Raw genomic sequence first — 21773 nt, forward strand, 5'->3', positions numbered from 1 at the left:
AACGCGTCCGGCGGAGCCGCCGTTGGTCATAACGGTTTTTAACCGCTCATAACGATGGCTTTAACCATCACCGAGGGCTGCCACGACACGCATACCGCTGTAACCGCCGGGCGGCTGAGCGCGGGCTGCGGACCGTGATCCGGCGGCGGCGGCAGGAGCCTCTCCCGCCCCGCGCGGAGCCGCTGCCTGCGCCGCCCCAGGAGCAGCTCCGCGCTCCCACCTCGGACTCCCCCGCCCCCCCCGAGCTTCCGGGTACCCCCCAGCCGCAGTGCCCCACGGAGTGTTGCGGGCGGGCCCGCGGGGGTCGCCCGTGGCGGCCCGGGCTCACGGGACACAGCCTGCAAGCTCCGCGCTGCCCGCCTGCTGCTGTCCGGGATGGGAGAGGGAGCCCTGTGGCCAGTTTACTCGGGTGTTTTAAACAGCTTTACACCACGCAAGCGAGCAGATTCACTGCCGTTATTACAGCCAGAAGAAAATGCCTTTTTTTTTTTTTCTTTTCAACCGGAAGACCCACCGTTCGAGGGATGAGGGGGCATCCCCTTCACTCAACTTCACCTCACGGCTGGGCAGCGGCTCCCTGTTCCCTCCACGCTGCTTTTGGGGAACGGCGGAGCCAGACTCCGTGAGGCTCGTCGCTGCGGCGTGCGGCTCGCCCGCGGAGCCGGGGGGAGAAGTGGGGGGCTGCCGGGGGGGGGTGTGTGTCTCCCCGCCGCCGCCGTGCTCCCAGGACGCGGGTCCTCAGACACCCACCCACCCCCCCCCCCCCCGCGCCCCCGGGCGGCTTCGCGCGCAGCTTCCTGTAGCGGCACCGACCCGCTCCCCGATGGGGGCTTCTCTCCGCGCTCACGTTCCTGCGGGAGCGCGGCCTCGAGTAAAGGCAGGGGCGGAGGGGAGGGGAGTTCAGCGCGCGCCTAATTAAGAGAGAGCGTTAACCAGAAGAGCTAAAAATAGTCCCGAGCGCTGCAAACCGCGTAACCGCGGGTAGCAGCACCCCGCCCGCCCCTCTCCGCGGAGTGGTCGGGCGCGGGAATTGCGGGGGGGAAGTGCCGGGCGGGCGCACCCCGCGAGGGGGCGCTGTAGCGCTGCGCCGCGCGCGCAGCTGGCAGACCCGGCCGCGCACGTGCCGGCGCGGGGGCGGCTCGGTGTCACCTGGCGGCGGCGGGCGGCAGGGCTATAAAAGCGCCCGCCGCGGCACATGCACACTTGGGGGAAACTTCCGAGCCGGAGCGGCAGCCATGGGAGGAGCACCCGCTCCGCCCTAGGGCGGGTAGCCCCGCGGCGGAGGGCGGCTGCGGCCGGGACACCTGCCCCGACCACCCCCCGCGGGAGGCAGCGCTGTCGGGCGCGCCCGCCCGCTCCGCCGGTACCCGGCTCTGCCCTGGGAAGCGGTGGCAGGATGAGAGTGAACGGGAGCGAGCTGAACAGCTCCGTCCTCCCGCGGGAACCGCCGGCCGAGGGCGCCCCGCGCCGCCCGCCCTGGGTGACCTCCACCTTGGCCGCCATCCTCATCTTCACCATCGTGGTGGACCTGCTGGGCAACCTCCTGGTCATCCTCTCCGTCTACCGCAACAAGAAGCTGCGGAACGCGGGTAAGGGGCGGCCGGTGGGGCGCAGCGCCGTGCTTCTGCGGCTGCCGGTAAAACTTTGCCTGGGCGCGCAACTCTAGGGCTGGGCGCTCTGTGCTTTCATCCCCAGCCAGCGGTTATAGGCTGGGACAGATCCCAAGGGCTTCATCTTTCCTACCGAGTCGGCGATCGAGCGCGTAAGAGTATTTTTAGCGCCTGCCACCGAATCGAGTTGCTATTTTTAGCTCGCGTAAGTTCACACCTAGCAAAAAAGAAGGCAAGTAAGCCTTATTTTAGAATGAAATTTAGGCGTGGTGCTGGGGATCATGCTGTGTGTCTGTGCATGCTGAATGCTCTTCTGAGTGATTTTCTTTGAGTTACAGAAATGTCTCCAGTAACAAATACTGTGGTTGGAGCTTCAAATCAAGCAAATACTAAGTTATAGATATGGCAGGATTCAGACACACACACCCCCACACACACACACACACCCCCCACCCCCGACAGCAATTTCATTTTCTTTTGTTCGCCTCCTACTTGCTATCTAGGTCTTCGGAATGGGGAACATCTGACAGAAAACAGATTTAGGCACATTCTTAAAAAAAAAAAAAATTCTAATTTTGACAGGATAGAATCTGTGATGGTCTATTGAGTAAATCCCTCTTAGTTCATGGATTATTGGTCAGACAGGCAGGAACTTCTTCAGATTCATTCTGCTTTATCATGTCAGACCAGCTGCTGTGCACGTGTACCAAATCTGTGCAGTCAAAACCCTATGCATCTTTCATTGAAAAAAACTATGGGAGCATGTGAGGAGAGCTGCATTGTTAATGAAAACAGAATTTTACTCCATGATGATTGAGGTGCTGCTCTTATTTTTTTCACAAATGGTTGTCAGGTTCTTTATTATAACTCCACTAAGTTCATTAGCTAGTGGTTTAAAATTCATCTGAGGAGGAACTTGAGCCTGGGCTTTGCTATAAACTAGCCTAATAAAGGTAGCTAATACTGGATTCTGGCAAACAGTGTCATGCTTAACTTTTTAAGGTTAAGTCAGGTAATGCAAATGACTGTACGTTTTGGTTTTATTCAGTCACAGTAGAATGCCAACAAACAGTACCAAAACAACGAATAGCAGATTATAGTTTCTTTCTGCCTATGATTGGCACTGATGTAAATTCTAAAAGCTGTATTCTCTTCTCGCTTTCATTGACAGAAATTTCATTCACTGGAGCTGGCAGTTGCGCACTGCTATACTGTATATTTGAGAGGAGAATCAGACTCCAGAAGTCCAAGTTAGCACTTTGCCTTGTTCACTGGGAGATTTTCAGATGGAGGGAGAAAGGGTTGAGATAGGCATATTGCTGGGGTTACTCCAGGGGAAAGGTTGGTGTTCTCCTCCCCCTTAATTACTAAATATATACTTCAGCACTTCTGTGGGAGTTTGGAATACAGACATGCCTGGTAATAAGTCTGAAATAAATGGTGGTGCCTGCCTGTCTTCTGGAAGCATAACTGAATCATTGGACTCTATGCATGTGCGTATTCTCTACTGTAGATCTTGCATAATCCTGCTTGAATCCTGACACATGCTTACTCTTACTGCATTTCTTGTTCTTGACTTTTCTATCATAGTGGCTGTTAAGAACTGCAGCAAACTGACAACAGTCATCTCCTACAGCTAGAGGAATAGAGCATTCTTCTGAACATAAATTTTAGACTGGAACATGAACTAGATACTAGTTTACCCTCTGAAATTAAGAATTAGTTAAAACAAGTAGATAACTTGGTACAAGATGGGGAAATAGTTTATAGTCTGTTTTAGGAAAAAAATAAATAGTAACAAGTTTTTAAAGTTTTAAAGTCTGTTTTTCTTCAAAGTAAAGGGTTTTTTAGTACGTGGATAAAAGGAAACTTTTGAAGACCATAACTAATAAACTTCAAAAAGATGTGCAAAGTGGTTTTGACTAATCCTGCAAAAAGCTATGCCTGGGTATAACCTTACTTATGTGAGCACCGCTATTAAACTTGGCACTGAATTAAGAAGGGGATACTTGGATGAGTAAATTTATGATTAGGCATAAGTATTTAGAATACCCTGGCCTGATATTTGTGAATATGAAGAAGAAAGCTTCCTAAATCTTGCTTACACTAATTCAAATTATTCAGGAAGAGATTACATTGAAAATAATCTGATTTAGACATACAACTAATTTGTAACTTGCTAATTATAAAGACAGTTACAACTTTTTACAGAGCTGTAGTAGGAAAGAAGCTTCTGAGTTTATAACAACCTATATTAATAAGTCTTTTGCTGGCATATTTATTGAGGAAAAAGGACACAGGATGAAAACTCCACTGGAAAAAGGTCAGGGAAGAACAGAAGATACCTCCTGAAGAAAATGTATCTCACTGAAGACTTTCTTCCCTCTTTGCAAGAGAGGACTAACAGAAATAAGGAATATTTAACGCTACCAGAAAGGTGGAGTTGGTGGGGGAAAACATGTTGCATCTCTGTCCTACTCTCTATTATATAAATATTTTTGGAAGATAACCACAAATTGAACCTGTGGACTTAAGATTTAAAAAGTGCATTGGGGAATAGTAGGAAGGCCTAAAAAAACCTTCTCAACAAGTGGTGCAACCTTCCTGACAGAAGGTTAGTAAAAGACACTGATCAAAGCAGAAATCAGTATCTCGAAGTTTGTCTCAGCAAGCGAGGAGTGTCTGATACTACAGACTCCTTCATAGTCACAAGCATGGCTTCAGTAGATGCTCTTCTAGACACAGAAGCTGATGATGCAACTGGTAGGATCCTCTTTTATTTAATGTACTTGACTTGTAATAAGTTTCATAGTTCTGGTCTGTTTCTTTCTTTTTTATGGTGGCTTTGTAATCTAACAGGTGCCTGACACCAATTCAGTCCTGATGGGAGCAGCTGCAGTTTAATGCTGTCCTACACAAAGACTGGATTTGGTTTGATGTCTGTGATTTTTTTTTTTTTAACTTTGAAACAAAGTTCAAGGGAAACATTTAAGGCATAAGGATTTTAATGCCCATAGCTTGATAGCACATCCATGCAGCTTGAACTTTAAACTGATGTGCTTTCTTTAATAATTAATTTTAAAAAAGAATGAAAATAGCTCATTTTAAGTTTGGTGTAAACCATCCTAATGCATCTTGTTTTCCATCACTAATATTAATAGATCAGAAATAAGGTCATTCAACAGTTCCACCCCAAAAAGAGGAAATAACTAGCCTTAGGGAAGGTGGATTAAAGAACTACTAGTACTTTTTGCAACAAGTGGGATTTTTACTTGAAACTATCAACATTGGATTAGACCATCTCAGAAAACTGAAGAGATAGTGATTTATGTAGCATTACACACAAATTCAGTGATTGCTAGTATCCTTATGCCTTTGTTGTTACCCACACCAAGAAAAACAATGCATCAAGAACAAGGTGAGGGAGCAGTTGTGTGTCTCTGATTATGGAGACTAGTTTACTGCTTGTTACATTAAGATGTCAGTTACATGCACCTGTCATTTTGGTGACAGGGGATTTGGGTACTCGCTGATTGCAGGACTGGACCATTCTTAAGGTCAGTGAAGAAAGCTCTCTTGAGTGCTATTACACCTCTTGCTCTTTCTCTTCCTTTTGAAACTGTTCTCTTGGCCTGGTGGGTTGCTTTTGCCTGGGCACTTTATGTGCAGAGGTTCAAAGGTGCCCTGACTTACCATCAAAGCCCTGTGTTGGAAGGGAGCCTACAGCAGGCGAGAGTCCCAGCAGTCTCACCCTCATTCTGCTGTGCCTGTCCTGTCTGCTGCCACCTGGCATGAGCTGGGATAACACAGGGACTGGTGCCAAGCTGGTAACTAGCACCTACCACATCAGGGCAGAAAGCTGCATTCATTCCTTCTCACCCATCTCTGTTCTATACTAGATTCATTTGGGGGTTTGTACTTTTTCCCAGTTTCCCATGTCCTTGGCTCAAATGTTTTGTTGGTAAAACTTGTTACCAGTGAAGAAGGCAGAGAGGAAGTCTGATGTTGCTGAGGCCCTAGAGTAGCAAGATACAGTTAACTTCACTAGGACTGCACACATGCTTAAACTTTTGTATGTTAACTACGTTTCTGAATGAGATGACAATGAAAAAGGAAAAACCAATATTTGTATAAATCTGCCTCAGCTGCATTAGGTCCAAACCGTTCTGTAAAGACAGCTCTGTGAGTGCTTAAAAGAATAACGAACTCAAGAGTAATCTCTGACCAAAATCTGTACGATCAGTGAAGTCACTTATGAAAGAACTGAGGAACACAGCTACTCACGATTATTTTTTTAATTCCAATATTTGTTAAATAGTACAGCCTTTTTAGAATTGGGGGATGGGACCTATCAGAATTGTATTTTGGAGGCTTTTCAAACTGGCCCTGGGTTTTGGTTTGAGCAGTGTAAGAATCTATTTGAAGAGTGTCCTCTCAGTGCATTTTCTAGAATGTAAATTTTAAATATAAGAATGGAACTATCTTTTGATAATCAGTTTGGAGATCTCATCAGTCTTCTCAGAATATGATTGTTCTTGATGATGTTTTGGTTTTAGTTTAAAAGTAATGTTAAATGCTTTACTAAAGATTGTTTTATCTAATAAATGAAACTCCTGTTGTGAATTCAGACTAATGGAATCATTGTTTTTGTCACAGGTGATCCTTGGACTTCTTTTTGTGCCCCGAGAGACAATGGGTAACCTGACAAATATTTGACTCAAACTTGTAGAAGATCAAGTTGTAGCACAAATTCAGGGTTCTGATGAAAACTGAGATGTTGATGGCAATGAACATTATTTCAGACATGAATAACTTCCAGTATTAAAAATGGTAAGCTGTTTGGGAGAAGGGAAACTATCTAGTGGAGATGCTGAACTTTGCCAATTGTTGAACAGAACTGAGCATAAAAATACAGTTTAAATAAAGCTGTTCCTCAGACTGGTTTTGATTATTTGACTGAATCAAAGGCTTACTTCAGAAACCTGTTTAAATGTCACTGTGCTGTCAGTGAGCAGAGATGACTGTTTCAAATAATTAATGCTTTATTCTTACTAATATGTCTGTCAAACTCATTTATTCTTTCTGCAAGATTCTGCATTCTGAAGTTTTTAGAGGCACTGCTTTTTCTATTTTGCTGCTGCCAGCAGACAATGATACTGATATGCTATACTATTTACTGTCTCTTTTAGGTTATTTTTTTGAGGGGTTCTCTTTTCTCATTAAGATTTTTTCATCTTTTTTCATTAGCAATTTCCGATCTGCTTGTACTCTTTTCTATTTCATTTTACACTATCCACTTTTCTGTCTTGTAACACAGATACTTTATGTCTTTCTATCATAAGACTTCATCAGCAAGTCTAGTTTAGTGACAGAAAATGCTACCAACAATAGGCATCCAGTGCTGATATGACAATGTCTGTTCTGTTTGTACAATGGAGGCTTGCTTTCCTAGAGCAATAACCATGTTGCAGTGTCAATTCAATGCTATGCATCACAGTTTAATTTTTCAACCTTAATAAGAACCTTGTCACCCTTGCCATTGGCAGTTTTTCTTCTACTGCATTGATGAGCTGCCTCATATTCCACATTTTCCACTCCTGAGAAACAATTACCAACGTCTGTTTCAGGAGGACAAGTGTTACTAAGAATTCCTTAGGATAACAGAATACATTTTGTTAATGTTTTAGTGTTTGCTTATTTAATGAACAAATAAGCTTGTATTTAACATGTAGTTAAGTAATGCTTAGGACTATAATACAAATGCTGCTACTAAAGAAGTGTTCTTTCAAAATCTAGCCCTCCTGAAGTCAAAGATGGGCAGTATTACAGTTCAGAAAGATAATCAAGGTTCCTACCTTATATGACAGAATAAATGTCTGACTATCTTCTTGGTTTTAAGAATGGATAAAATATGCAAAAAAGCTTTATCAATACCCTTAAATTCAGGTAAGCATGCTGCAAACTCCTTAATCTGCTCTTTTTAAAGTAGAGCAGAAACTAAGGTATAATCAGTAAGTCTATTTACAGCTTTTTAGATAGTGACTTTTGTAGCTTCCTAATAGTTTTGTGGTAATAACTGACCAGTAAGTGTACAAAGTTTTCATGTCCTATAGTTCTTTTTTAATGAAGCTCATTATCCATAAAGAGGAGGAAAACTTACACCCCTTCCTTGAAGAAACACCTTGCACCAGAAGTAAAAGATTTTCAGCTCATTCTTTTCATTTCATAAATGGTCTAATACAGTACCAGATCATATAGTTAGCTGTGCTTTTTGGAGAATAGTTATTACCTTATTGATCATAAAAATGCAGCTCTTGATTATATCAGTCCTATACTTGAGTTAAGGACTTGAATCAGGTTGTCTGGGTTTTGGAGAGGGGGGTGGGTTGGGTTTTCTTGATTGTGGAGGACTCCTCATCTTTTCCATTGCTAGAGTTCTAAGAAAGTCCTTTAACACTTCACTCAGACTCTAATCTCCCCTAAGTCCTAAGGTCCCCTGCTCTCTAAAATGAGAGAGTAGAAGCAACTGATTTCAAACCCTGCTGTGTGTGACCAAGGACTGGAATTCTCTATTCAAATGCATACTAAGCAGCTGAAAATGTTTGTGGATGGTTTCAGGTTAGTTTATATTTTACTTTTTCTGTCCATACCTTTAAACAAAGGTAGCTAAATAGTCTGTTTTGGAAGTTGGGCGGGATATGTAATTTTTCCATTCAGGCTTACAGAAACCTGATTCTGCTTGATGTGTACATGTGACTTTACATGGGATGCTGAAGTATAAGTTCTATTTCTATTGTATCACCTCGACTTTTCTTTTGAGGTGCAGATATAAGGTTAGCAAAAGTAATTGGACTTCAGAGAGAGGTTACCAAGCAGAGATACTCTGCCCCTGTGCTGACAGAGGTCAGCTCCTCCCTTGGTGCTTGGTACTGTGTGAGGTCAATCAGTAACACTGCTTTTTTTTCAGCTGCACTGGAGTATTAGCCTAGTGTCGTTACAGTGCAACTGTCAGTACTATGTTATTTAGCCAGACGAGATGGCCAACTCCGTAGCCATTGGCCAAAGTGGTGAATGGGCATGAGTACAGGGATCAGCCTTGAAAATTGGTATCCAGTCACACCATAGAAAAGTTTTTCAGCAGATACCTATATGTGTGTGTTTTGGGGAAGAATCATAAATGTTCTTCCCCCCACCCCCCGGTGGTAGCTGTGGATTTCATTTGATGTTCCTGTTTTCCAGACTGAGTGATGAGTGGTTCTTTCTCCTTAGTCTTACTTGATTTTTAAGGACAGATTCATCTCCCTGTCTGTTTGGGAGAAAAGAAGTGATTTCATTTTCATAGGTGAAAGAGTATTCTTGGCCCAGTACAGTTAGAATATGGACATTTTTGTGTTAGAGATATTGAAAGGAAGGTACCTCTGTATGTGAATTTTCCTCATTAACAGCCACTATTTGCCCCTTCAGTCAAACATCACAGTCACTCATAAAATGAAGAATTGCAGTGCCTTTTTATCTTCCTTTGGCACTCTATATTTTTTCTTTCCTTAAGTAAGAGCATCCTCGGAGTTATTTTGAGACTGAATATTGTTGAAAATATGCGACTTACCTATTATGAAGAATCAAAGTTTGCATGAATGTCAATGAATCAATTACTTCAGTTGTATTTTTGTGTTGTTTTGGATGAAGAATTAATGTTCTATAAATAAAAACCCACCTGTTTGTATTAACAGCTTACGTGTCTTTTGCATTAGTATGCTCTGTCTTAATTATAGTAATTACTTACATTAAATGTACATCTCCAGATTATCTCTGGCTATGTAATTCTGGGGTCTGCCTTCTGTTATTTGAGTATTGTAATGTACTGTAATGCCTGCACCTAGCATGCAGGTTCATGTAATTGCAACTTATGTAAAAAAACGTAGGTTGTTCGCCACATTTCCATTATGCCATATTACATCTCCAAACCTTCCCTGAATCTCTGTAACTGAATTTGTTCTCACTTAGAACAAAGGATTGAAAGGGACCTTCTTGATCATCAAGTCCAATTTCCAGGTGTACTAGGTGTTCATACAAATCCTTTCGGAATCACCTTTCACCTTAAGTTAATCTTTTTCTCCTTATTCAAACTGAAGAAGGGTATTCTCGCTGCCTAAATGTATTTTCTGTTGATTTATATGCTTTTGCTATTGTACCAGTGTTACTTAACATTACTTAACATCTCTCTATTCTTGTAATGAGTAAGAATAAAAACATCACCTCTTGGCTGTCATTTTGCTAGTCCAAAAAAGGTAGATATCAAATTCTATTAGTCTATTTACAAAATAACCTTTCCCCTTCTGTGAGAGAGCACTACACCAAGGAGTATGCCTCATCTCTGGAAATATATTCCCTAAAAGCAAAATCCTGGTTTTACTGAAATCAACAGCAAACCTTTTACCAAGGTCGGTGCCTGTCGTCTTTCACTTTTTTGGCCACAATGCTTGCCCAGGGGTAAGAAAGCTGCTATACTGCTAATGGCCTTAAACCCAAAGTGTGATAAGCAGGGAAGTCTTTACTGTGATTTTGGAGTAAGAACAGGATTTTTGTTGGATCGCTGATATCCTTGCAATAGAGCTGCTTGCAGATCAGGGTCATAAGTGCCTGATCTGTGTATCCTGAGGTGGGGACGTCATGGGAAGCAACTTACAATTTCCTGTATAGTAGGTGTGCAAGCTATTAAGTCTGAAAATGGATGCTTCAAGAACACCCTTGGGAATAAAGAAAACACGAGACCATCTACTACTGCAATGCTGTCCTTTCTAGGATTTGGGGGTTTTTTTTGTTTAACAAATGGAAATTATGTTACTCTAGGTCAAGGACAGTTTGCTTGTGCTAGAGTTGTCTGGTCAGATCACATCAGTTTATCCTTGATATTATTTTTGTCCTCTTTGGCTTTCTAGGAACTTTGTAGTTCTTGAATATGTTCATTAAGCAGAATAAATTTCAGAATTGGGGCTTTGCTGCTGTAGCCTCGTTGTATGGATTGTCTGGTGGTTCTGTTGCAAAATATGATATCATATATATGTATGATGTTACTTTGGAAATGTCTCTTATCAATCTGACTATCTCCAACCACTATCTTTTCAGCTCTCCTTTTGAATTTTTTCTTCTTGTCTAAAGAGCTGTGCTGTTGAGAACCTCTGCAGTGCCTCAAACTCATTCTCCTTTCCTAATGTAACACATTTCAACACTGTTGCTAAGGATTTTCTTAGCATTAGCTGTGTCTTATTTTGAGGGTACACAGAATCACATTTATATTAAAGCATACATGAATCCTACTGGTTTTTACCATGTTGCAGAAGGTACTCATACCAAAGGTTGTTTCATTTAGTGGTAAACATTGGTTTTATGAATTTACAGATACAGATGCATCTAGAAACGTTTCCTCTAATTATTTGGGTATTTTTTCAAAAAGTACCTTTTCATTTTCCTTTTTTTTTCTCCTAATGCAACATCCACTGGCACATTGTAACTTATATTTTTGTATATTATTTGTGAATATGCATGCTCTCTTTAGAAATGAGGATCTGTCATGTGTAGGAGAACATATTCAGCATGTCTGACACGAAGGAAGGACAGTAGTGTTTCCTTATCTTTCCTCCACCTAGACACAGGTGGTGGGTTCATGGTATAAATTAGAACAGTTTCAGTGTTTCTGTAATTCATGCTTATTGAGACAGTTCCCATGGGGATTTTTCTGTCTCCTAAGTGTCATGTAAACACAGCTTTCATTGGCCAAGCTCATTCTAACTATTCTGCATGTAAGTTCAGGACTACACAGTTAACACAGTAATCCTCATCAGGCTGGGTAAACCAGCTTTTTATCTCCTCTGTATAACGGTAAGTATGGAGAAGACGGCAGAACCAAGTTTTTGTCTTGGTGTATAGTAAATACCTAATGTAGAGCTTAAAATGCAGTCAGATTTTCTTGCACTTTCTTGCAACAAAGTTTTTTTGAACATTGTTTTTAGCAAATAATTGGGCATTTCTTTTGCAGCTTCTCTTACAAATCTTACAAATTTACGTCCTGCTCCTGTTTTTTGCAGCTCTTCTCCACACTCCTTCTCTTGCCCATTCAGCATATCCCACTACTGAGAATCTCTGCAGTGCCTGATAAGATTGTCAACTATGAACATTTTGTTGGTTGCTGGAAACCTGCCCTGATTTGCATAGTTTTTGTGGCATAATACTTGTCTTGTTTACAGACACTGTCCTCCAACAATATTTTGTATCTAACATACCCACTTCTGTTCAATTATTCTTGGCTGTTCCTAGGAATTTGTCATGCTTCTATTCATCATACATTTGCACTTTGGACAGTCTGTACCCACTGGATATTATGCTGAAGATGGCATAAAGATGACCAGTTCTGTATTGAAGAATAACTTTGCACTATCCTTGGTAATTGTTTGCTGCTGAAGTTTGGGGTTTTTTTTCCCTGCATTTTTCCATTGAGGGTAGATCTGTCACTTTTCCTGAAAGGCTCTTGGTTTAGAGTTTTTATTGACTTGGGTCTGTCCCTTATGGGATCTATTACACATTCTGTGAAAGCTGTTTTTTTTACACACTCTGTAATAATAGAATACTGAGGTGCTGCACTGTTCTTAGGGGCATTATGAACACTAGCATTTTAAAAGGAGGTTGAGTGCTGCTTTTGCAGTTATTCCTGGTAAGAATTTCTAATGCATACTTAGTGATAGTCTAGGGGAGATTATACAGTTGTACAAAGTTTGCACTTCCACCTTGTTAACACTGCTTGCAGCTGTCATTATCTAAAACATGCCCTAAAGATGTGGCTGAATCTGACAAACATGTAAATAAAGAAGTGTGAATGGGAAAAAAAGAAGCAAATAAGCTAAGTTGAAGGAACCTTGTGGACATAGAATTTGTAACCTGCTTGTTGTCAGTGCTTATTTTGTGCTGGGGTATTCCAGCATTGTAAGCTTTTCTAGTGGGTTTTCTCTTTTACTTTTCTTAAGCTATTCCAGTGACAGGGCTTTGCTGGAAGCCTAGCTGCCTGAGCACATCTTTCCTGTGCAGAGATAACTTCATAGGCTACCACTGAAGTGGTGAATTGATTTCTAATTTGCTTATATTCAGATATTCATATTATCTCTTGTCCCCATATTTACTCTGAAAACTTTCTTGATCAGATTCAGATTTCACAGATTTCACCTGTTTCTGTCTTTTGAATTGCTGACCTTTCCTTGTGATGACTGGACAGAATGGTTTTTTACTTAAAAACACAAAACTTGCTTGTCTTGCAATTAAATCTCCAAATCATGAATTTGCTTGTGTCATTTTCTGGTCAACTCTCTTATACAGGTATTCCAATGAAGTAAATAGAATTTCCAGTAGTAACAGTGGGTGGCAGCTCCAGTATATGTTGACTTAATCTAAAACCTATTCTGAAGACATATTTATTAAGAATTACTTTTGTTAGGAGCATTTCTATGTGTTCATGTGACAAGTACAAATGTAGTATGTTGTTACCATAAATTCGGTCTCAAAAGAACCCTCTAAGACTTAGTTTGAAGTTTTAGAAGGCAGGTATTCTTTACTGAAGCGCTGGATGCACAGGAAATCATTCCACCTAACATGCATGTCAAAAGACAAAAGCACACTTATTATATACAATAAAAGAAATGAATATCCATGTAATTTCCATGAAGTACACACCTGTTTCCAGAGGATCTAATGCATATGTCAATACATTGTGCAAGCATACTAAAATTTGGGGAAGGGTCTCTAAGGGGCTTCCGTGGGGGTCTTTGATGATCTGTGGTGGTCCCTAGTGGTTGTTGAAGAGGTGTCTCTTAGTGTCCTTTCCATGAACTCTGAGGGGATTTTTTTATATAAGGCTTTGTCTTGGCTCATTGCTCTGTCTGTAAAGTTTCTCAGCTTTCTTATCTTTGACTACCACAGGTGTCTGTTGGTTTCTCTGCCCTCCCCAGGATGTACCCATCACAGTTGCAAAAATTATGTCCTTGGGTGCGTTCTTGTCTGAGGCCCCTTACAGCAGTTAGCACCAACTGCTTGCAGGCATCAGCTAGCAGGCATCAATATGACCAACTACTTTTTCTAGAAACACTAAAAAATTGACATTTTTAGTACATTGGAATGTTACTGGAAATAAAGGACTTTCTAGTGATCATCTATAAATTAAAATAATATTGCGTCTTCTATATTCAGAAACTCTGAGCCTCTACTGAGGTAAGAAAACAGTCAGACAATTTAGAAATGCAGTATAAGTGGAAAAGTTATATTAATGTCAACTCTAGTAGAGCACTAGTTAGGCAGTAATCTTAAAACCAACCTTACTCTCACAGGAGTAAGTGTGGAGTTAGAAGTAAGCTACTCCTCTCTTTGCATGTGTACCTACGTGATCACTTATGGGTAGAGTTTGTCTGTCCTACTGGAGATGGTTCTCAGGATTAAAAGCCCCACACCCCACCCAGTGATTACAGCTGCAATAATTACAGTACTCATGGTGGACAGAAAGGGCCTCACTGCAAACTTTCAGTCATTCAAGGTGATTAGTCCTCAGGGTGTCATTCAGCTAGCAGCCTCAAAATGGTGCTGTTCTCTCTCATGCCTTCTTTGCTTTCTTTTATTTCTCTTGCTCCTGGAAAAGAAATTGGATTCATTTTAGGTTGAGTTTTTCTACAGTTAATGTTATTTGATGAGTATCCTCAGTTTGATGACTATCCTGACTTATTTGCCTTGAAATTAATTATTCAACTTAGTTTTTAGCTCCAATTTGGAATTCTCAGCCACCATGCAGAACAGTACAGCTATTTTAAGGATACCTATGCATCATCCATGAGAGATGGGCATGCATGGTACTAGACCCCATCATAATCCTTGTCACAAGGAGGCTTTCCAGAATGACCTGTTCTTTTCTTCAGGACATCTTGATTCCACCAGGCTTCTGACCGTTTTAGACTGCAGTACTAAGGGAATACATTTGATTCAGTTCTCCTACCTGTTCATTTTCTGACAAGGATAATGAAATATTTTGCTGCTCATAACTAAAGCAAAACTGTATGTTATCCAGGATGCTCTAAAGTACTGAATAATAAAAGTAAGTGAGCATAGTTCATTTTGTCATTTTCTCTTGCCCTTTATTTCTCTGGAGTTTTCAAGCAGCTTTAGGTTGTTTTTCCAGCTCTTCAACATCAAATGGCAGCAAGCTCTCCAATGTTACTTGTGTTCCTTTAGAAGATCAGACTTCTACTGAATCTTCTACTGAAGTTCTAATGAAAGGCCATCAGTTGCCCTTTTCCTCATTGTCTTCCAGAACCATCTTCCCAGTCCTCTGTAGACTTTAATGACTCTATATCCATACTCAAAGTTCAGAAGTGACCTTCTTTCAGTCTGTGTCAATATATTGAATACTAAATTTCTGAGCATTTGTGTACATGTGACTTCTATTTCTTGTTCTTCCAGGGACTTTTGCTTTTAGCACTGTTCTCCTTTATTGTCTTTCTGTCATGACTTTCCTTTCATATTTGTTCCTAGCCAAAGCTTGTAATTCATTACATTTAATTAGATCTCCTCATACATCTTGCTTTATGTCATGGTTTTCAAGCTGTCAGTGTAGAAAATGGCTAAATCCATTGGCTTCTATTGCTTTTTGCAGTCCCTAGGCAATTTTTTTCTACATGTATTTTCTATATCAAACACTATTTCGTTTTAAACTGAGGAAACAATGACTCTAAAAATTACACTTTAGCACTTAATATTTATTCTGTCTCTACATCAAATCTCTTCAGTTTGTAAATCATTGTGAAATATCAGGAATGTTCAGCTATGAAGGTCTTTTCTACATAGGTAGATAGGCTTGATAGCATTCCAGTTAGTAACTACTACTATTAGTATCTGAAAGTGTAGCAATTGCATAACTTCAGTCAAAACAATTTCAGAAGATAAGAATTTTAGAGTTAAGTAGAGAAAAATAGATTTGAACCACCTGAAATTCAGTATTGTTCTGCAAGTGTCTTGGAAAGATTTGCTGACAAGTGTTCTTCACTTCTTGCTGTTTTCAAGTTCTTGTCTGGATTATGACCACTGGAAAAAAAAGTTTGCAGTTAAGCTGTTTAAACCAGTACCTAATACTTTGTTAATTGTCCAGACAGATTACTTATTTTAATGACTCAGCATTGCCTTCAAAATTTCATGGTGTACTGGCACTCTTCTGAGAGGAGGGGCTTTGGAGAAAGGGATTAAAATGAGTCTTGAAATTAGTCTCAAGTTAAATGGAGCAAATGGTAGGATAATATTGAACCTGAAACTCATAGGCACCTGAAATTCCCGTTTGCTAGCTTTGTGAATCCAGGAGAAAAAATCATTGCAAGTTTCTTCTTCACCAGTGACTTTTACTTACACAGCTAACTATTGTTTGGGTCTAAATGGTTTTCTTTGATACATGGTAAAGCCCTTTGAGCAGTAATAGTGTATACATTACACAAACTACTGACACCAAAAAGTAGGTGAAATATGTAATGAAATAAGAAGAGTAAGGCCCTTCTAAGTATGGAAAAAAAAATTCCAACCATATGAGACTTTTCAAAATTCTAGTATTAGAAAAATGTGGGCTCAGCTGTGGTTAAAAGTAGTGACTCTCTTCTAAAGAATCTGTGCATTCAGATTCCCTGGAGATGATTCTGTCCAAGCCTAACTGGACATGAGGCCTTTGGCTTTGGACCTGAAGATGTCACAGATGCTAAAGTATCTTATAGATGCTCAGTTTTCAGAGCTTGTGAAGTTCTGTAACAGTCTCTAATACTTTGTAAATGAGACTTGGACAGTGTAAAACATTAGTCCAGGACAAGAAAGATATTAGAACATGTGTTGATTTAAGATACAGATGGAATAGGCAGTTATGTATAGGAATGCCATAGGCAGAGTTAATCATATATTTGAAGAAGAAAAAGGACTAGGGTGACCTCTGATTCCCTTCTATACAAACTCAAATAGGAATATGACTTTAAGATCCATTTTTTCAACCGAAGTAATGCACAGCATAACCATAGAATTATTTTCCAAGAAAATTAAATATCACCTGGAATTGACTGCAGTCTGTTTTATTTTGACCCATATGGTCTATATATTTGTTGACATTTCTTTGAGGCATATGCAATGCTAAGTAATTTTGTCTCAGCTGAGACTCTTATTTTTTTCTCACGTCACAACTGTCTGTCTCCTGTTACACCTACTGTTGTAGTATTGTAAAAGCCCAGTTCCTAAGCCATTTTGGACTTCGCTGTTTGAATCATGCTGGGTTGTGTGTAGCATCCCAGTTCTGCTGTTGAATTTACTTGTTCCAATACTTTGTTATGTTCCCATGAACATTTCCCAGCTTCATTCTGGAACAGTCTTTTGTCTTAGCAGGGTAGTCAGTGATTCTTTATCTGAAATAAGTGCTCAAGGAATGTAATCTTCCACAGCACCTCTGTGCCATATAGAAGCCTTGTACCAGACTACAACTGCAGCTTTTCTGTCATTCATTTGGTTTTCCATGGAGAGAACATATAGTTAATGCATTTGATTTCTTTCACTAGGTCCTCAATGTTATCTGATCCAACTTGCTATTTTCTGTCACTGCTTTCCAGTGCCTCCTCATATTCTCACTGAATTTGTATCACGTCCTTAGCTATTGCATGGATGCCTGTAATGTCCCTGAATTAGTCTTAGTTCACAGAATCATCAAGGTTGGAAAAGACCTTGAAGATCATCTAGCCCATCCATTAACCTAGCACTGACAGTTCCCAACTACACCATATCCCTAAGCGCTATGTCAACCCAACTCTTAAAACACCTCCAGGGTTGGGGATTCCACCACTGCCCTGGGCAGCCCATTCCAATGTCTAACAACCTGTTCTGTAAAGAAATGCTTCCTCATATCTAGTCTAAACCTTCCCTGGTGCAACTTGAGGCCATTACCTCTTGTCCTATTGCTTGTTACTTCGTTAAAGAGACTCATCCCCAGCTCTCTGCAACTTCTTTCAAAGTTCTTTTGTGAAAGTATTCCACAGCTGACTTTATCCCCAAAAGGATATGAAAAAATGTGTAATACCGTGTATCTTGTGTGCCCGGTTTAGCTGATTCTTCATCTTTTTTTGTCAATATCCATTTTCCCTATCCAGAATAGTTAATTTTTTTTTTTCACCGCCTATTTGATTATTTATCTTAAATGTTTGTGGTTAAGTGCGTAGACTTCTTATTGCTTAATAGCAATGTTAGGATCTTCTAGATCAATACAAATTGTAGTTGGGAGGGTGCCTTAGGGCTGTGCTATTAACCTTTGTCACGATAAATTCACACTACTTATGGTTCTTCCCTTTCTAGGTGTATTTCTGAGCCTGTTGACAAAATTCACTTTTCTGAAACTTGTGTATTATGTACAATGCTCAGGAATGCCCCTAGCCCCTCAAAGAATTTCAGACACTGCACAATTAGATACATTTCATTGATGGATGCATTCGTTCTGAGCATGCCTAGTTTAGCATCTTTAGGCTTAGCAAAAAGGAAGTTTTTCAGCTTCAGTGGCACTATAGAACTTTTCAAGAAAAAGTATTAAAAACTGTCCTTATTCTGGACTGTTGCTTCCACTAAGGTCATCTCACCTCAGGCTTTTTGGATCCCTTCACATCTTACAAGCACAATGTCAGACTACCTTACCTGAAGGAGACCTATTATCTCTATAAAGTGAGTATCCGTAATAACGCAATACATTGGCTTCAGTCCCTTTAAAAAGCTTCAAAGATACATTCTCTAAATACAGTGAAGGATACTAACTTTCTCTGAATTCCAAGCTTTATATGTGATTTATTCTGTAGTGCTTTAGTGCTGACGCAGAAATTTGTGAATTCATTTTTTGGGTGAGTCATCTATTCTGAATATGGCAGATCGTGATTTTGTTTTCCACATTTGTGACCCATTACTTCAAAATTTGTGTCTGTATATAAACTCAGTTGTGCAGACTGTTGTATATATTCCATATATATAATTACATGTATTAATTTTTGACTTTCAAGTTTGGTACCCTCCCTACTCTTTTGTGAGTAGTCTGTGAGTCTGTCAATATGCAATTCAGTCTTGATCTTCCCATACATTTTTAAAACAATTTTTGTGCAGCTTGTGAAATTCTGAAAATGTGCCTTGCATGTTGCAAGAATAACTTTAAAACACTTCAGGTTTTTTCCAAATATGCTTCCTTATAAATGCCTTCTGTTCACAAAAGTGTTTTATTCAGAGAATATGTCCGATACACCTTCAAAAAAATTACCTTGAAATGAACTGTATAATTAGATGTTCTTTCATGATCACGTACTGAGGCAATTTCCTCCTTAAATTTGCACAGCTGTTTTTGGATGAGATGATACAATGACGATAAACATTAGAAGATGTTGGTTTTATTTTTTCTGGAATTGTTCCAAAACATACTATTTTGAGAGGCATCAGTTAGATGGCAAGCTAGTGGAGTCCACGAGACTGTAATTCACCTGATCTGGTGGGTTCCACTACAGGGTAGTCTTTTCAGTATAACTAAACATTTGTTACTGGATTACGGGTATTGGATACTATCAGGTAGATGAAGCGGCTTCCCTTCAAAAAGTTTATTTCCAGAATTTCCATATAATGCCATTTAACATTCTTATCTCCATTTAACTCTCTTTTGATCTAGGTACATCATGAAGATCATTGAATTAAATGTATGAGTTAGTCACTAGTGACACAAAGTTCAAAAGCTCATGTAAATTCTTTTAGTTTTCTGTCAGTCCCTTTAGCCATGGCATTAATTGACTTTTCTGCCTCATATTGCCTAGCTTCAGTGAAAATACAGCTTTTGGAAATTTCCACTCTTTGTGTCTCAAATGACAGTTCAAATAATGTTTAACATGCCCCAGAATGCATCTTCTCTTATTTCTTGCACTAGTTCCTAAGGTTCATGATGTTTCTCACAGAGTTTAGCCCTAAGATCTCCATTTTACCAAGTGAAATACCTGCTGTCACCTCTTCCACCACCTTTCCGTAGCTTTCCATACTGTTGAGATCAGCAACTTCACGAAAGATACCAGACTCTGCTGAAAGCAGGAGATGGGCTTGAGTTGCATTTTTGTCCTTGATAATATTGCTCACATCAATGAAGTTAACGTTGTTTTGAAGTGTACATATGTGCAGTGATCAGCCCCTCAGTTTGGCCAAAACCCACTTTGCTGGGAAGGCCTACAGCGCTTCTTATTTACAGACAGCTTTATCTGTTTTCTCTTAAGACCAGCATCTCTGAAGACCATGTTCTGAAGACTGCAGGTTATGTGTGAATACATTTACAGTAAGAAATTCAGGTCTCCTTTAGCCTATGAATTTTTAAACTTCTAATAAAATGGTTTATGTCCTTGTAAACAAGCTGAAATACCAGTTAATGGTGACTATGCGTGTGTGGAAATTCTACTGACAGCTATAGAGTAGTCATGCTAGTAGTGCCTGCTACTACAGTTATGGTCTTTGCCACATAAACTGCAGACATCAAAACTTTCTAGAAAGTTTCTGTTCTGCTGACGATTCATCACATTGATGTGAATATCATATGTGATGTCATAATGAGTGACTTTGACTTAAAAGTATTATTATCATAGAATTATCATGCTTTTTATATTAAAATATTAGTCTAGGACTAGCAGCCAAATATTCTCTCTCATAAAAGCAACAGCAAATCAGACAGACTCCTGAAAAAATCTTGTCCATGAAGAAACTACATAGCAAAGCTGAGGTCACTTAGAGTAAACCACAAATCAAGCTGTGAGCATGACTCAGAGATTTGTTAATACAGCTGTAAAGTGTAAACAGAAATTTTGTAAAAAGCATTGGAGTGGTCCGTCTTTTGATATGCAGTGCTTTAAATTTTGAAACTATCACAACCATAAGGGGGAAGCACAAATTTGGAAGCAGTCTCTTGTTTTCATTTCCATGAGCCTTATCTACTAATTTGAAAAAGTATTTTTCTAAACTATAGGAAAAAGATGAAAGAGACTTATGTTTATGACAACAGAAATGAAATTACATAGCAATAGGAATAATATTTACCAATTTCATGCTTATCTATACTGCCCGTGTCATGGATTGAGCTTCCATGTAGTAAACATTGCAAAAGCACCAAAAAGAGATCCCTATTGAAAGGATTCCAATCAAATAATTAGGAATTTGGTTCATGCAATTGTTTATTATTTGAGATCTGATCACAGCAGTATTCTGGAATTCTCTGCTCATCGTTCATTTCAGATGTGTGTCATACCTATAACTTGTATTACAATTGGGTAAGAGACGTGTCAGGCTGAAAGCCTGTATAGTGTATATATGTATGTATATATACTAGGCGTATCATATACTATGGGAAATGTATATCCCTGTTACATGACATCTTTTGTATTACCCAGAGCAGCACCCCTTACAGTAATAATTCATTTTTAATTAACACCTGCATACCTTTGGCTGCAGATGTTTAGATTTTCTGCCCTCTTAGTGTGTGAGAATACATCTACTGATGTATTTGCCTTCAAACCTAATTTCAAATGGACTGAGTATCTCAAACTATTCTTTTCACTTCAGTGTCACATTTCATCTATCGGATGAAAATCCAGAGCCATCAGTCCCATCAGATTCAGCTACGCTGTTTTTTTACATTGAATTGAGAGCTTCACAGTTGATTTTAATAGCAGTGGCATTGCCCACATTTTGTTGTGTGAAAGTGGGGTGTCTGTGCTACCACAGAGTTTGGTAGTTTCCTCCTTAATCTGCTTTAAGTCAAACAAACAGATCCTTAACTGATGTTAATGATCTCAGCTCCTACAGCTGTGACAGTCAGCTGCAGCTGATGTTGCACACCCCCCCCGTAATGACCTTTGCCTATTTAAATTCAGTTTCAAACCATAACAAGCTATGGTATTTTCTTATACCATAAGACATCTGCCTACTGAAGCCAAAACAGAACTTGATTGAATACTATCAGGTAGATTAAGTGGCCTCCCTTCAAAGAGTCTTTATTTCCAGCATTTCCATATAATGCAATTTAAAACTCCTTACACACTCTCAGTGTGCTTTACATCATTGTAGAGGCTTCAG

General features: G+C 40.0%; 1 protein-coding gene and 1 long non-coding RNA gene across 2 annotated transcripts in view; both read left to right on the forward strand.

Annotated features, from left to right (window-relative positions):
* Positions 1–1242: 1242 nt before the first annotated feature.
* Positions 1243–21773, forward strand: part of MTNR1A (melatonin receptor 1A) — a 54727-nt gene continuing 34196 nt past the window's right edge. Inside the window, exon 1 of the mRNA XM_074821399.1 lies at positions 1243–1589. Coding sequence (XP_074677500.1) covers positions 1397–1589 — 193 coding nt within the window. The 5' untranslated portion in view covers positions 1243–1396. The remainder of the gene's footprint in view (positions 1590–21773) is intronic.
* LOC141922259 (uncharacterized) lies at positions 3842–6548 on the forward strand. The gene is made up of 2 exons (XR_012622924.1): positions 3842–4373; positions 6267–6548. It is a non-coding gene; the product is annotated as an uncharacterized LOC141922259 (long non-coding RNA).

The sequence above is a fragment of the Strix aluco genome, chromosome 4 (genome assembly GCF_031877795.1).
Source record: "Strix aluco isolate bStrAlu1 chromosome 4, bStrAlu1.hap1, whole genome shotgun sequence".
NCBI lineage: Eukaryota > Metazoa > Chordata > Aves > Strigiformes > Strigidae > Strix > Strix aluco.